Here is an 18,395-nt window from a genome sequence, read left to right as displayed (position 1 = left end):
TTCTAGTTATGCTCCATTACATACATATGCAAAATGGGCATGTGTCATGCTGAGTTGTACATGTACTGCAGGAAGCACCCAGACAGAAACAGACTCACCATGTCTAGGGGAGAGAAAAGCTGTATCTATCTCGTCTCATGCAACTTGCAGCCAGAAATAAATAAAGTAAGGAATAAGAAGGTTAAGAAATACAAAAAAGCTCTATATTTACTTTTTGTTATGCATGTATGAAAATCAATCACATTTAATTAGGGCTGCAACTAACGATTACTTTAATAATCGATTAATCGGCCGATTATTTTTTCGATTAATCGATTAATCGGATAAAAAAAACAATATGCAAATTTTTCGTTTATTTAAAAGAATTTAATGAACTGGATGTTAAAAAACAACTTAAAATTTACATTAACATTCTTATTTTGTTATGATGTAATAAAAAACAATATTTTCAAAGTACAAGAACCCAAACACAATATTTATGAAACAAAATAACCCCAAACATTCTGAAAAGAGGTGGACTATTACTGTTCAAGAAACTTTGCCCCAGCACTTTGCACTTTGCACCCAGCACTTTGCACCCAGCACTTTGCACCCAGCACTTTGCACCCAGCCCTGGCACTTTGCACCCAGCACTTTGCCCCAGCCCTGGCACTTTGCATCCAGCACTTTGCACCCAGCATTCAGCACTTTGCACCAGCACTTTGCACTTTGCACCCAGCCCTGGCACTTTGCACCCAGCACTTTGCACCCAGCCCTGGCACTTTGCACCCAGCACTGGCACTTTGCACCCAGCACTTTGCACTGTGCCCCTGCACCCAGTGTCTAACTCTGCCCTGCACCCAGCCCTGCCCCCACATTCTGCCCTGCCCCCACACTCACACTCTGCCCTGCACCCACTCTGCCCTGCACCCACACTCACACCCTGCCCTGCATCCCCACCCCCACTCTGCCCTGCACCCAGTCTCCCACTCTGCTCTGCACCCACACTCACACCCTGCATCCCCACCCCCACTCTGCCCTGCACCCAGTCTCCTGCCCTGCACCCCCCACCCCCACCCCCACTCTGCCCTGCACCCCCACCCCCACTCTGCCCTGCACCCACACTCACGAACCGCTCTGTGCGAATGGAGCCACTCGCACAGAGCGAACCGCTCTGTGCGAATGGAGCCACTCGCACAGAGCGAACCGCTCTGTGCGAATGGAGCCACTCGCACAGAGCGAACCGCTCTGTGCGAATGGAGCCACTCGCACAGAGCGAACCGCTCTGTGCGAATGGAGCCACTCGCACAGAGCGAACCGCTCTGTGCGAATGGAGCCACTCGCACAGAGCGAACCGCTCTGTGCGAATGGAGCCACTCGCACAGAGCGAACCGCTCTGTGCGAGTGGCTCCATTCGCACAGAGCGATTCGCTCTGTGCGATCCGTGCACATAGACATGAAGAATACTTACCTCCGGAACGCGTCACATCCGTCACGTAGCTAAAAGAAGGCGGAGACTGCAGAGCGTGTAGCAGAAGCGGGGAACGCTCGCGGAGGTAAGTAAAAGGAGCCGAGTGCTCCAACAACGAATTGATCACTCGATTAATCGATAACGGAAATCGTTATCGATGATTTCCGTTATCGATTATTATCGATTTTATCGATTCGTTGTTTCAGCTCTACATTTAATGCATTTTAACTGGACCTCCCGCCACAAAAAGGCCGCTGCAGTGCCCTCTGCTGGTGTTGACGGGGTAATGCTTTCTTGGGTGCTGCATTTTTAGACTGGAAGCTTGATTTAGGTTTCTGAAATAATTTCCCACAAAAGGTTGGTACAGATAAAATAAGAGTATAAAGCCCAGAGCTAGATCTAATGTATCCCTAGACACAATACAAAAAGTGTTTCCCAAAACCTTTGCATGCTGTTATCCAAAAGTATTACACACCAACGCAACCTAGCTAGCACTTTTAGAGGCACAGAAACATACTATTTTGACTGCAGGTAAGAAACATTGTAGTGCTCAGAAGAGAATTGTGATGCAAAATGGTGAATGGTTTGATGAACGTATGTTAGTGTAAGGGTTAATTGTTGAGGAAAGGGTTAAAATGCTGTTTTTCAATTATTCACTCTATAAAAGCATAACAGGAATCATCATTTACAATGTTCTAGTGGGACTGCACACAGTTGACCTTAGACCTGGGATGTTGGGAGATTGAGAACAGGATAGGGCGTACTGCATGAAAAACCCTGTTCTTTAACTAGCCACAAAATTGGTTAATAAACTATATGCATGATTTTAGCCATTGTGTCAAAGTGTCATCTCTGTAGCCTCAAACTTATTAACCCCTGTCTGTCCACACAGGTGTCTGCTATCCTGAGCTAAAACATCCATCTAGTCTGCCCATTTTCCTGATGTAAGACTCAGACCTTAATCTGTCCTTGGTCTTGTCTCAGATTCAGAATAGTCATATGCCAGTCTTGTGCATGTTTAAATTCCCTCACTGTATTAGCCTCTACCACCAGCATCTCCTGAAGATGTTCCACTTAATTATCCTGCAAGTTGAACTTCTGAATGAAATCCTTACTGATATCAATTCAAGGACTGCGGACAGTTCTCAGAAGACAGAAGTTCTGTAAATGGTCCGAGTGCCACAAATATCTGAAAAGCAATTGCTAAGTGTAACAGGCGCTAAACACGCGGATTTCTGAAAGGACTCCTTGGAACAGTTGCTAGACCATCTAACACTAACATCAAACCCTACCCAACATAGCTACATCTTGCTACTTGAAAAAAAGCTCTGATTCAGATTATAGAGTGATTAATTTGTTGTTTCTCATCGTCATGATTAATCAAGACTAACACTGGGTATAATCTTTCAAATTTCAAGGATTTTAAAGGAAAATGGAGATGAATAGCTTAATTTGGCATATTCTTCTTGTATTTTTTTTTGTTTGTTGTTGACCAACTAACCAATATTAACCTTTTTTACAAGGTCTTCATGCTTTATGGTGATATGTAGGCCACATAGGATCCAGGCGATACCCCCCCAGCATTTCAAGTGCTCAGGCCAAGGGGGTGTGGGCTACCCTCCTACCTTAACCAAAGAGCTACCTTGTGGCTCTCAGCTTCAGAGCTTCTCAAGGTGGCCTCCTGAGATCTCCATGGTCCAATCATTGCATCAGAAGATTTTATTATAACTAATGTATGATTCAGTCTAACTACAAATCTAATTACTTCATGAGAAGCCCACAAGCACCACACACTACAAGCCACTCCCTCTACAACCCCTATTTAAGAAGTTTGTTTTATAGTAAAGTATTAATATGGCCATTGTTACTCCTTCTATGTTTCGTACAGTAATACACAGCTTCTGTCCTTCTAGCTATTTTAGTTTCATAGCTGACAATATTTCAGTAAATAAGGAGGTTTCTTGCTTCACACAATCTCCTATTACGATAATAGTGCTCAAGTATTCATTCAATACTTTGTATTAGTGCCATGGCAGCAAGTCTTACGACTTCAAGTGGTGCCAGGGGAAATGTGTCTTGGGGATTAGGTTCACTTAAACATGAAAACAACATTGCTGGGTGTCAGGAATAATTACACAGAAAACTTGAGTTGGCATTTTAAGGACTGCCAGTCTCATATGTACATATCCATATGTGCATTAAAGTGCATAGACCAATCTGAGAACTTTGTAAGAGAGTGGACTATGAAACTGTTTACATATTTATCCTTTGATGGCTCATAAGAAAGATTTACCCGTATTTGCAGCATGGCCGCCAGAAGTCTCAGGGCTGAGTAAAGGTCTAATGCCTGAGCCCCCGTGTCCGTTCCATCAGCCTGTCCCATGTCTATCCAATTGTCCCACCCATTGCTCCACACACCAGTCTGCCTTGACATCCTCCTATAAGCACCCCTTATGAGAACAGGGACAAGCCTAGGGTTAATGGCGCCTAGGTGCAATATTTCTTCAGAGCCCCCTATAACTAACACGCATACATACTAACACTAACTCTACACCGTATACACACACACATATTTTCACACACACTCACACACTAACAGCATAGTTTGCCTTGGCCAGTATATATCACTGCCTTAGATATTACAGTGGATCCCACAAGCGTGTGCATTTACTGCTCCCATCAATCTCAGCAGGAGAGCTTTCCTGCACAGAGATTAGCCCAACCTAGCAGGACACCCTGTAGTATTTGCTATGTATAGATTGCGTGACAATTATTTCATTAACTTTATTAACCTTCACTGCCACGTTCGGTCCTCACAGTGCTGGCCACTAACTGGCTCGTCTCCCTGGCATTTCTGCGGCCAACTTGGCAAAGACCCCACTACATTTCATTAATTGCAGACTGACCAACTTGGCCTATGGGCCCACATACTTCCTGAACGCCTGCAGTATACTAATAACTCTGCCACAAATCCCCAGCTCAGCCTGTGACGCACTTCTTCCCCAGCAGATGGGGCTGCCGTCTCCTCACACTGTCGTCTCCTGAATTCCAAACTTGCCTCTCCTGGCATACAGCTAGCCTGTCACCCATCTGCCACCAAGTGGGCCCCTCCACTGGAGCTCCCCGCGGGCCGATAATGGGCTCAGCCGAGGAGGCGGTTATAACTCTGCCTTAGCATTAAGTGGAGGACCCGCTGCAGCCGGATGAAAACCCGGAGCCGGGGTGACTTCATACAGAAGGGATCATGAGAGACCAGAGAAACCGCTCCTCCCTCCTGGCCATAGCAACAGGAACGCTAAGCAAGTAGCAGCGTGACTGCGAAGGCCCTGAAGTGAGTGTGAATGGGGGAGAGCCTCGGCTATTGGGCCTTGGCTCTCCTCCATCCTGTAACCCACACCCCAGGTGACTGCCGCCTGCCAGTGACAGCTGACAGAGACTCCATTCCGCTTTCACGCCTGTGTGTGTATGGAGACAGCAGGGGGCGCCAGCGTTCATTAGCGTGAATGTGGAATAAGTATGGTTTTAAATGCATTATATTCATGGTGAAGGGTGGGGAGTCTGATTATTAGATGAGCTGCAAACACACTATATTAACACATCACATGTTATAGTGACACATTACATGTTATATTAACATATCACAAGCTATATTAACGTATCACATGTTACATTAATATAACACGTGATACGTTAATATATCACATGTTATATTAACATCACAAGCTATATTAACACATCACATGCTATATTAACGTATCACATGTTGTTGTAACATATCACAAGCCAAATTTACACATCACATTAGATTAATATATCAATGTTATATAATCAATAAACAATATTATATAATATACTTTATATGCAGTATGTTATGTAATATAGGTTTATTTATATAAAGTAACTTATCAATAATGTCCAATCAGAAACGGACTAGCTATCAGTCCTTATGCGTATCTAACAAGCAAAAAATCATTTGGAATCCTTACAAAAATATTATTATATATAAAACATAACTTTTAATAATTGATTATGAACAGAGCGTGTAGAAATCCCTATCCCTTTACTATCGCTAGCTACAGGTAGTGTTGCCCTAAAATAGTTACTTACACAACTTATATATTTTGTTTTGTGTATCTAAGTGTGTATGATAACACTGGTGGGACTGGTGGATCTGGTGGTGAAGTCCTTCAGATGTTTCCATACGTCAGCTTTTCCTCTTCTGGGGGAGGCTTCATGGGGGTGAGGGGGTCATCCACACAGCCTTTAGTGGGTTGGGGTAAGATTGAAGTTGTTGGGGAGTGGATGTGACCAAATGTCTCTCGGATTTACGGCTGTTAACTCCTTCAAACCTTACTTTAAAAGTCTCCTGGTCATAGGCCTGGCATGATGCTATCAGAAATTACCGTAGCCCCTAAGTGTTGGCATAAAAACCTAAGAGGTCATGTGGGTTCACATTGCCATTGTGCAATCACGTCATGGGGTAATATAATTGGGTAATGAAAACATGGTCCCTACTAACATATCATTGTACTGTCATTCGTTTTACTTTGAATACATGGGTACAATAATGAAAACTATTATTTCATCCTAATACCTGGTTTCTGTTGCTTCATAACATCCAAAGGGGCATATATACATATAGGGATATGTGTTTAGAACACAGTAAATAATATGAAATAGTCTAATTGCCCGTTGGATGTACTTTTTGATGTTGTTTTAATGAAAAGGCTCATCTGAGTCGCTGCCATCTTGGGGGTCAGCGTTGGACCCAGTAAGGCTGAAACTATTGGTGTTCTCAGAGGTTTCAGGGCATTCAAAAGGGGAATTTTGTCTTGTTCCGTAATGGCCGGTCTGATGGTTTTCCTGACTCACATGTGAAGCCCTAAAGCTCCTCCATGAGTTAGCAGGACTCTGCAAAAACTTTTTAGAAGCCTTGCTGACTCTAAAAACTCCGGCGTAGTCTGCGCTGTAAGGGAGTACAAGTTAACTCTGATCGTGACCCAACTTTAGGTCTAGTGTGTGCAGAAAACACAAGTCTAGAAAACTAAAGTTTAAACATTACTGACATATTGGATGCATAGTAAAGAAATAAATATGAAGTTGTTGTTTAGGTGGATTGTCTCCTGTCTTGGAAATGCTGCTCCAATCTGTGGTGCATTATACTGTAGTGACAAACCTTCAGCATTGAGGGGGTTATTTAACTGCTAGTGGTTATTTGCTGCAAAGAATCAGCCAGTAAGCTAGCTGCGGCAACCCCCGGAGGTTTTCAGAAGCTAATATTAGCAGCTTTTTCTGTAAAGCAGGAAGCTGTAGACTCAGTCGTCCCACCTGCTGGTTCATCTCTCCGACACTACGAACTCTCTAGTGAGGAACATCTGGGGGTGCACCAGGTAAGCGGGTTTATTAAACGTTTGCAGATCAGGAGACCTAGTTAGTGTTATCTATAGCAAATAAATTGCCATATTTCATCTCTGCGTTAGCTGGAACGTGTGCTGATTTGTACGAGAGAGTATAAAAGCAGAGGCTATATCGCTGACCGGCTACATCTATTCCTGGGCTTATTTATCTTGATCCATTTGGGATGTCTCCAGCATCTACGTTTAGCTTCGTAGACTAGTTGTATTTTTTAGAACCCAGCAAATCAGAAATAATTTATTCTTAATAAACGAAAGGATTTATTTAGTGCATCTTCTTCATGACGCTGCACTCAGGGCTAATTTAACCCCTTAAGTGTTACACGATTAGTATATCGCAGTGGGTCTATTGTCACGTTTGAGACGCAGACAGGTGAAGAAGAAAGATATAGGAAATTTTTCATATATATAAATATATATTTATCAACAACTGGCGGCAGGTGCGGCAGTTTCCCTCTGGGATTAGTTTGGTGTAATTATCCGTGTTTAACCTGACTTTTTTTTTAAACTAGTAGTGCTTTGAGATGTCACTTCATTCCCAGTTTAACTGCAAAGCTCTTGTTTACCAAGCAATGATGATTTATGAAAATATTTTTTTTGTTTTATCAAAGCTGTGCTAGAGGGGAAATATATTGCAAAAAAAAAAAGCTGATCTTTTGGGGGAAGAAAGAATTGTAACGTCCATCTTTGTTCTGTACGTGCGCAATCTGTGTTTATGGTAAAATTGGCAATGTACAATTCCATCAGCATTTCCACAAATCACCCTATTAAGTACAATGGCAATTATAATTAAAAAGGTTTTTTTTCTTGGTTTAATTGCCTTAACAAACATTATTATAACAATTCCCACCAAATAATTTATGTTATTAAATACTAGCCTTAAATAATATCAGTGATGTTGAATATAATAATTAAGATTTATTTGTGTTTACCCTCTTGACAACCCTATAGAAATGCTTAAAAGAAGCTATATATCTATCTATCTAATCTAAACTTGTCTGCGGATGCCGTTTAAAAATCTGTCCAACTTAACGTTTATGAAGTTCGTTATGGTCCCAATATAATTGTATAGCTGACCCGGACCCGGAGCTGACCCGGACCCGGAGCAGCTCCCTCGGGTGGCCCAAGCCACAGATGTCTTTGAACACCTCAACCAGCCCATTGAGAGCTGTGATTCGCTAGGGAAGAGGACTAACATTTGCCCCTGACCTGCCACCCTATGCCTGGTTGGACTAGTCTAGAGTATTTCAAACTGAGGGGTTTGAAAGGCTGATTTGGCCCGGTCATGGAAAATCAGAGAGGCCCCAGTGTGTCACATTAAAAACCACAAGCAGTACAATCGTTCATGGCACAATTTCTCATCTTCTTTGACTCCTGTCCCCAGTGCTATGTAAGTCAGGGAGCTGCGTGGACCATGTGGGAGCCAACCGCTACGCCAATGTATACAAGCCAGCCTGGTACCTGACAAGGGTGCACCAGGGGGGCATAAACTTGAGCCTACATTGCCATTCTAAAATTATAAAGGACATGAGGTATACTGGTTTTGGTCTAGGACTGGCCCAGATTGTCCCTATTGAGATCAGTGTTGACTGAACCCACTGCAAGCTTGCAGACACTGGTAGATGCTTAATGGGTGATGATAATTTTATCCCTGACACGGACCTTCTAACCCACCAATTTATTATCTTCAACTTTATCTGAAGTAGTCCCCCCAAAAACTACCTCTCCTTGTCTCTCCGTCAGAGTCAAATGGAAAGGTGTCAACAGTGTGATTGTGGTGATTATCAAACCGGATAGGGACTCGCTTAGGGTTAAAACATCACATAATGCTTAAAGTGTTCAAAAAGTTAAAATGTACCTCAGGATTATCAGAAAATCCTTGTAGCAAAGGATTGCAATAGATATATATATATATATATATATATATATATATGAGAGATAGAGAGCTATATAATGCTTCATTTATAAAAAAAAATATAGCTAAATGAATTAATTATACCAGATAAGTCCAGTTAGAGCCAGTGTACATTATATCACTGCACACTTTTAATTATTTTGTGCTTCGTTCTATGGGCCCAGGTGTTCTTGAATGTAGCGAACACATTCTCTTGTGGGTTGCTGCCAATTAGGGCGAGGACAAACTATTTCTATGTTTAACTCTTGCGCAGTAGCATCGAAGAGGCCTGTACTGCTCTGTTGAGAACAAGGAGCTCAAAGCTCAGCAGGTCCTACAGAGTGATTCCAAGAGTCTGACATATGGAGGCGAATGCTTCAGCCTTCTCTGGTTCTTCAAGTGTAACTCTCATCACCTCACCCAGTCATTAATAAAGCATTAAGTATGTAAGTAATACATTTGGAATGCTTTGTCTTAAATCTCTGTAAATGTTTGATTTCACTTTTATGTTTAACATAAGTATTCACCTACTCTAGCGCTTTGCTACTTCTGTGTCTTGGAAGACTCCTAGAGGTCAGAACGCTGCAGCGATGAGGTTGCACTCAATGTAGCAACATCATCACTTAGACTCCATTAGCAGCCTCTGTATTTATCTTCCCATACGGAAGATACATATTTCCAAAAGGCCTTATTCTCAGACGTACATCCTCATGAGGCGTCTGACATCATTAGAGGAGAGTACTGCTTGTTCTGGGAGAGGCGACAGTGGAACGCTGTAAAGCAGCCTGTGAACCAAAAAGTAACGGCAGCCAGGGACACCTCAGGTAAGTTTTCCATCTCACTTCTTCACCTAACGCCTTCCTACTGGGCACACAGCACTAGGACGCTACCGACTACACCACCAGCTAAGAAAAGTGCGCTTTCCCAAAGCAAGAGTCTCCTTTTTAATATGAAGCTGTGAACCGGCTGCAATAACCTGGCATAACCCCTTTTCACTTGTTTATGAAAAGCTTCACTGTTGCACGCCCTGATCTACAGTGGATTTAATCTTATAACAGGGTATAATGTGGCAGCTGTGGTTGAGGTCTGTGCTATGTTGTCTGGTTTGCTGATCCACAGAGGTCAGATGGACGCTGGGGCTCCTCTGCGGGTCACTGCCCAAAACATGAAACCGCCCGCCATGCAGAAACAGGAGCAGAATTGAGAAACCCTCCGTGTTTTAGCAGGTGGCAATACAATTCCTGTTATCACTGGAAACTAGGTTTTGTATTCTGAATGAACTACAGAGAACCGGAAGAGATACTAGCCCCGTTTCACTTGTGTTTTTGTAAAGGAAATTTTAAATGCAAAGGATCTGCCCTAATTGCCACTATATATATTTTATTAAAATTCCTCTTAACAGCACTGCGGCTTAAATGTTGACTTTTTAAGCTAAATATAAAAAACACTGATTCAGAACCAAAACGACAAACAAATGTAATGAATGAAAGCTGATCTTGATATGTTTTAATCCTCTATTTATTTGTTTCAGTGTAAATATACACTATGGCGGTTATCACAGTGTATGATACCTCTGAGGCCGTGGAATTGAATGCTGCTCACCGTCTGTACCTGAAACCAAAGGCCAAGTTAGTAATCACAGTGATCCTACCAGAGGAACAAGATCTGTGCAGACCGATAGCAAGCTGGGAAATTATAGAGCAGTTGAAGAATTTAGTGGATCCTTATGATTTCAGTTTTATTAAAGTTACAAAAACCACTAAAGAGTTTGTTCGTGTTGAGAGTGAAACTGACACCAAGATTTTGGCTGAACTTTTCACGGAAAAACTGAATGGGCAGAAATTACAAATAAGCAGCTTAAATGAACCCCTCAGTGTTGAGGTTACGGAGTCTCCTACTGATTCTCCCCCTAGCCAGGAATTACTTTCTTTACTAATAGAACAAGATCAAGAAGACCTAATTGAAAATGACCTGTTCCCACCTTGCATTCATGTGGACGGGTTACCTTGTAAGTGGTTTTCACCATGGATTTCCGGTGCGGAAAAGCCAAGTGAAGAAATCCTGAAAGTTACCTTTGAAAAATATGGGAGAATTACACAAATAGACATACCCATGCTTGATCCCTACAGAGAGGAGCCTGATGGAAACAGTAACCAACTGAATCCAGGCTGTCTACAGACATTCGACGCGTTCATCCTGTATGGAGATAAAGTAAGCTGTATAAATGCTATACAGGCTCTTCAAGGACAGAAGCTGATGTTTACAGGAGAAGATGGGAAATCTCTGTCATGTGATATAAAGGTAAGGGATTAGCAACATTTGTTTTATTCAGTTTCCAGCCACTTTCTATTCACAGTAAATTCTTCTACTCAAAAGACAGGATCAATCCAGCCATAATGTTAATAAGGTGTCTATACAATGAGTAGTTGTAGATTGTAATGTGGTTTGAGCAGGGCCCTCCTTACCTGTCCTTCTTGTTATGTTATACTCTACTTGCTATGTCCTGTCTACCCATTGTACAGCACTACAGAATAGGATGGCGCTATATAAAACAGTAATACGTTGCTCCAGAGAAAGTGCCACCCAAGATCGAGGAAGTATAAAGCTATACATTTTACCCTTTGTGCTGCATTAGGGGCTGTGTATAAGTGGATCTGGTGCTGAGTTTGAAACCCCATTGGTTGCTATGGTGATAAGACCCCTTTGCACCGGAATCCCTTTTATGCATAGCACTCATTGTGTCACTATTTAATTAACAGGTACACTAACTAGATTTATTGCTATGCCTTAAACCTCTAGCTCTTACTGTCCCCGGCCCTGTCACGATTATTATTATTATTATTATTTATTGTTTTATAATGGGTAGACAGGACATAACAAGTAGTATGTAACAATTTGACTTACAGAGACAACAGGTGAGAACAATACAATGTTTGGTATTTTGTATGGTATCTTTTACACATGTAACCTAAAGCTTTCTGGTGGCTAATGGTGCTTAAACATTCCCAGATTTAAATACAACATAAATTGATTTTTTTCACACCCTTGATAAAATATAAAATCCAAAAGAAGAAGTGCTAAATGAATGAATGAATACGTGGATAACCCTTTAAACAGAATACCAAAAGGAAAGAGTTCAAGAAACAAAACCCTGATATACATAATATCATAAAATAGCTAAAAATTAAATAAGTAATCTCTCTCTCTCTCTCTCTCTCTATATATATATATATATATATATATATATATATATACCGTATTTGCTCGATTATAAGACGACCCTGATTATAAGACGACCCCCCAAATCTGAATATTAATTTAGGAAAAAAAGAAAAAGCCTGAATATAAGACGACCCTATAGGAGAAACGTTTTACCAGTAAATGTTAATTCATCTAAACTATTTTTTTTTTATAAAAGCTATGATTGAGAAAAATATTTTGGTTTTATTTCCTTCTATTTTCCAACCTGCTCCCCAGTTATGCACATCTGCCCCAGAAATGCCTTATACCCCCTATATGCCACTGTGCCCCATGATAAGCCTTTTAACCCTCTAAATGCCACTTGCCCCATGATATGACTTTTAACCCTATATGCCACTGTGCCCCATGATAAGCCTTTTAACCCTCTAAATGCCACTTGCCCCATGATATGCCTTTTAACCCTATATGCCACTGTGCCCCATGATATGCCTTTTGACCACCTATGTGCCACTCTGCTGCCAGAAATGCCTTATACCCCTATATGCCACTCTGGCGATTAGAGGGTTAAAAGGCATATTATGGGGCAGAGTGGCATATAGGGAGGTTTAAGGCATTCAGGAGGCAGAGTGGCGTATAGAGGGTTAAAAAGGCATTTCTGGAGGCAGAGTGGCATTAAGGGGGTTAAAAGGCATTTCACAGAGCACTCTGCCTCCAGAAATGCCTTATGCCCCCCATTTAACACTCCCCCCCCCTCCTCCAAACTTACCGGTGCTTCTGACTTCCCTGTCATGTAGCCAGGGCAGCGTGTAGATCCCACGCACTTACGCTGCAGCCGGAAGGAAGCGTGGCTAGCAGCGGGGGTTGTCTGCGTCCATCGCGCAGACCTTCCCCGACTGTCAGAGATCAGAGTTCCCCGCACCCCTTTAGCTGCGGGGGATCTGGATCTTAGTCGTCTCATAGTCAGACCTATTTGCTCTGAAAAAAACCTCGTCTTATAATCGAGCAAATACGGTATATATATATATATATATATATATATATATATAAGTCCCTAATCGCTAGACATGAATTATGTGCATGTTGGAGATCAGGGCTAAATTGCCATAGGACACTCAGGGGTTAAAAGACAAAAAATGAAAAGCTCATCTGATCTCTTACCGGACATCAGCTCCTGGTTGTGAACGACTTTATCAAAACAAAAATCTCATTTCTGAGATTAGCCTCCATGGCAGAGCCGTTTGGATAAGGCCGTTCACAACCCAGAGCTGATGTGCCGGTGGTTGTCCCCTAATAGATTAGATGGTTTACATCTCAGCTTGTCGGGTCATATACGGTATACGATTTATTGATTTATTTTTACATGCATATCGTTTCTTCTTACGCATACCAGATACATATTTGTTTATGTTTTATGAGTATTTTGTGTTCTTTGGCAATTTAGCCCTGACCTTACTCTCTTATTCATGTCTAGTGATTTTATAGGGATTACTCATTACTTAATCTTCTTTTCATTTTTAGTTTATGAATGAAAAGTTCTATTTTATTATATTATATCGGGGTTTTGTTTCTCGAACTCTTTTTTTCTTTTGGTTTGGTAGCTTGGTAAAATGTCTCTTAATGTTTTAGCTAACCCTGGACACCACCAGCCACTTTAGTGAGGAGGCAGTAAACAGAAGGAATGCAGAACGTCTTAAACTACAGGAGCTGGAGCAGCAACGAAAACAAGAAAAACAGGAGGAGGAAGCTTTGAGGTGAGAGGACTTTGGGACGTTCCAATATGGCTGCGATGAGAGCTGACATAAGGCTGCTTGCTGGCCATGGACAAGCCATTTAATAGTAGCTCTAATCTAAAACCCTATCGTTATTTAAAAGCAAATGTAGTAGTGATGCGATGTTGCCCCATAGTCATCCTTGTTCGGGCTTTGTCATGAAGGGATTAAAACTTTCCAGACCCGCTTAATGGTGGTTCAGTGTAATTTTCAAGTTTCTTTTATACCAGTACATATTTTCTATGTCAGTCCTCAGGTCATACCACAAGTATATATCAGAAAATCATTGTTCTCAAAGAGCTCTGTGCCAACGAGGCACTAGTGCATATAAGGGAAGAATGTGAAACAACCTAGTAATCATTTATTATATATATATTTATTATATTAATTTATATTAATATAATTTATTATTAAGCTTAACTTCATCTTGAAATATACTCTTTGTTACCTGGAGGTGCATGTACCTGTTGCTTTATCCCGGTTTTACCAGTTGAACTATATCCCTTTACTTGGCAGGTTCACAGAGACCTGGGGTAAACACAACATCTCTTGGACTGGCAGGGGGAAATGTATTAAAATGCTTTACCTTTCCCAGGTGCTGCCATTGCCATTGCAGCTGTTACTTTCTGAATTTGATATGCTATAGACAATTATAGATAAGTTTATCTGGCATAATGAGATACTGTACAGCTAGTGATAGATGGGCAATTCATTTTCAACAATGACCTGAGGATTTGGGGTATGTAGATTAGGAACAGAAGAAAATCTGGAACTATTATAATCAAGTAATCTCCAGCAACTGGGTTGGGGTATTCAAGCTGTACTCTTGAAACAGGTAGACTCGGTTCAACAGAAGAGTTAGGAAAACCTACTGAGATTGGGGAACATAACAGGTTAATATGTGATCATCCATTAAAAATTGGTATATCTATCAGTCTCAAGTGGACCGTAACACACAATGGAAGAATACCATTGAATGCATGTTTGAAAATATCCGTGTGGGGATTGTAACATTTTTGTTTTCTAGAAAAAAAGCATTAATACGATACAGAGCAAGGAGAAGACGAGCAAAGTTGAAAAGGAGACTTCAGAAGCAGAAAGAATGTGAGCAAAAGAAAGCCCAAGAGTGTGAAATCTGCACCGATGAAGGAGTGGATGACACACAAGAATGGGAAGATAGGAAATTGCTCCTGGCACAAAGACGAGTTGAATCAATCAAGCTTCTCTCTTTGCTTCTGGACAAAGTTAATGTAAGTATTTTCATTATTTATTTCTAGATTTCCATGTGGTTCAAGTTGTTTTGTGTTGACAGTTGAGTTGCTCAGGACAAGTTGTCTAAACAGTTTGACTTCTGGTCAGGCCAATTCGACTGCCAACGTACACAGAGTTGCTATGGAATACAAGGAAGCTGCTCCATTTACTGAAATTTGAGTTACATCAAGTTGGAAAGAGTCTTTAACGTGACAAAATCGACTTCTGTCAATTGACACAGAGAGCCTTTAAACTTTATAGGGCTGCCAACTCAACTGCCTGCTCACCACTGACTGAACTGAGAGATTTGCGTGACCGATAGGGACCCTGATTCGCATAATCAACATATAACATCTCGGCCTAACTCTACAGTCGTAATCTACAGTAACTCCTCTTTTTAGAATAGATGAGTTGCTGTTCAAGTTTAATTAACCTATTCTTGTCAAGTGTCTTTATGTAGGTTAATCAAATTACCTGTGAACTAGCCTCCCCATCCACTATCAATAATTGATAGGAGCATTTGATTCACACATACAGCTTTTCCAAGTCCTACTTCATGTAAGGGTGTTTACAGATTAATAGAAGCAATATATATGTACCAGAAACCCCCTTATGCATTTACAAAGGAAGCAACAATCTTCCAGCCATCATGTGGCCCCTTTACATTTTTGTGGTGGCCGCCTTGCAAATTCATAGGGCCATTCTGCAGAATTCCACACGTGCAGTTTCCCCAAAACACATCTCTTGGCGTATGATATACTTACCGCAAGTCAGCTCCAGAGCTGGCTCAGTAAACGTTCCAGGGGCTTTAATGAGACTCCTGCGCGGAAAGCCCTCGTATCGATATTAATTTTACTTTACAGGGTAAAGTGTTCTTTTAGCTCCCTGTTCCCAGGAATAGATCTTTCTGGGAACTTTTGTTAGGTTGGGATAAGGAAAAAGATAAGATTTTATTGAATTAACATGCAATTCAAGTAAAGCTGATCTTTAGATACAACAGATCCTTACTTTTAATTGAAACATTTCCAAAACAATTATATTGATAGAGTAAATTAATTAACTAATAATTGTTATATTATTATCTAGTTATGACATGTTTTTTTCTGTACCTAAAGGATCTAGTACAAGTCAGAAGACAAAATGAAGAGGCCATGGATTGTAATATTACAAATGACTCCAGTGAATTATCCCCGTATTCAGTAAAAAGCAGGATAGTTTCTCTGACTATAACAGACGAAGAAGGTTGCAGTCAGCATGAGACTGAGCCAGAAGAGATGGAAAGTGATGTTTCCTATTCAAGCACTGTTCATATACCCCAGGAAAAAAGTCAAAGTAAGTCATTGGTTCATAAAGATGTGTGGTATTGTGACATTTTCCACTGTATTCCACATGAGGAACGTGAGGATGAGTTAAAAAATGAACAAGAACTGTATTTTGACAATCCTAATTTCAAGTTGTCACACCCTCAAAATGGTTTCAAAGATAGTTATTGCAGAAGACGCAAAGTTTACGAAACCGAAGAGTTCATTCATTATTTGTTAAATTATTACCACTGCCCTGAGTATCCAAGGTTGTTTCTAGAAAACAGAGACTGTGGCAATAAGTCTTGGTGTCAACGAGTGGTTCAATGCGAAGGAAACAACTTTCAGATAAAACTCAAGAGAAAAACTGGTAATTTGCCAGAAATGGGATATATGACAGATGCTGATCAGCACATGGAAGAAGGTGGAAGTAGAGAGAAGCGAACGGTTCATGAACCAGAAGAAAAGGCGCAGGATATTCTTGATTGTAAAATCATTTCCAATGAGATTCAGATACCTTTAGTCGAGACAGAACACGAGGCTCCATCGGTAAGATCTCATGTAAAACAGCATGAACAAGATTATCCGAGGACATGGAAGAACGAGGAGCGTTCTCAAAGTTCTGAAACCAACAATGAACTTAAAGATGTTCTAGAGCAGATCAGCAGCACATCGGAATACTTCAGTGAGGAGCCTAATGAGACCATAAAAAAACAGGTGAATATCAGAAAAATTCCCAGGAAGATTAGAAATCTGAGAAAAATAAGATCATGTTGTTTTTCTGAACACAATGGTGCCAGTAATTGCTGCCATGAAGATATATTGGAGCATTTTTTGCATTCCTATTCGGTATGCAGGGGTTTAAAAAAACATTCTAGATGTAGACAAACGCCACCATGTCAAAAAAAAATGTCAAAAACGAACTTTCATGTTAGATATGATACAGAAACGAGTGGCTCCGATACAGAGAAGGACGATAGGATTGTATTGAAGGCAAAGAGGATGAAGAAAAAGATCCATCCCCAATGTTTCAACGAGGGACCCTATAGAGATAGCTCCTTGACAGAAACCAGTACGAGTGAGTCATGGGGGCCACAACCCTATAAAACGAGAAAACATCTGCGCAGGAGAGGCATTTGTAATGCCCACCAGCACTGGAAATCAAAGAGACGGCTCGATCAGTGGGAATATTGTTGTCCAGGGGATGAATCCTCATCTCAAAACGAGTCTGTGTCCATTGAGCAAGATGAACATTCTTTACTTGAACCAGATGAATCCCCAAGTTGTGAAAAATCTTCTAAACTATGCAACCCCAGACATCGTCATCAGTCTGGAGAAACCGACCACAGTGGAGTACGTAGTAAAGGTTCGTTCAGTGACTATTTAGACTGGGAACAACATTTTTACCGTGGAAAGTTGTGTTAAACCCATAAAGCAGAGACACTGGGAGATAAAACCTAACCCAATTTCTAAGAGGATTTTTGCTACATTAAGTGCCTTCGTATAAAGCATATTTACAGTAGAATTTCTTGCAGAACATCAATGAAATGTTCTCAACTAATGTAGGTTGCTGGAAGAAAATTATTTTTTGTTGTTATTGTTTGTCTTTGCACTGTTACTGGTTTTATTTATTAGTTCTTGATAATTTAAGAAAAATCAACAGAAACTATATTTCTGACATACAAACAATGCAGTAGACCATTCATATTCTCTAACTTCATATCTGACATGAAAAAGGATATCCATCATTAGGCATACAGATACAAAAAAAAACCTTTAAAAATGAGTTTTAAAGGCTCTAATTGTTTAAGTAAGACAAATTAAACATGAACATTTCTCTTTAAGGAAGAAGTAGCCTGAAATGCTGATAATAAGCTACAAGTTAAAGGACATCAATAGGCTTTGTATTAAACCACCGGTGATAATGTTTGGAGTAGTGTTTAAAAATGTTGAAGATTCTAATAGGGGTAGTACGCTGAAAGTTTTCATTTTGAATTTCCTTTTTAATAAACTTGCTTGGATTAATAAATTAATCAACAATTTATATTCTCTTGAGTTCAGGAAGCTATATTCTTAAAACGTTTGATGCTCCTGGCAGGTTTTCTAGTTGTAGAC

General features: G+C 40.8%; 1 protein-coding gene across 1 annotated transcript; it reads left to right on the top strand.

Annotated features, from left to right (window-relative positions):
* Positions 1–4,542: 4,542 nt before the first annotated feature.
* Positions 4,543–18,108, top strand: LOC128503709 (A-kinase anchor protein 17B-like). The gene is made up of 5 exons (XM_053473889.1): positions 4,543–4,781; positions 10,290–11,059; positions 13,586–13,710; positions 14,756–14,978; positions 16,095–18,108. The coding sequence occupies exons 2-5, from the start codon at positions 10,304–10,306 to the stop codon at positions 17,703–17,705; spliced, it is 2,715 nt and encodes a 904-aa protein (XP_053329864.1). The 5' UTR covers positions 4,543–4,781; positions 10,290–10,303; the 3' UTR covers positions 17,706–18,108.
* Positions 18,109–18,395: the final 287 nt, after the last annotated feature.

Source organism: Spea bombifrons, chromosome 8 (genome assembly GCF_027358695.1).
Source record: "Spea bombifrons isolate aSpeBom1 chromosome 8, aSpeBom1.2.pri, whole genome shotgun sequence".
In the NCBI taxonomy this organism is placed as follows: domain Eukaryota; kingdom Metazoa; phylum Chordata; class Amphibia; order Anura; family Pelobatidae; genus Spea; species Spea bombifrons.
The sequence above is the reverse complement of the archived record's forward strand: the minus strand, read 5'-3'. Positions and strand labels throughout refer to the sequence as shown.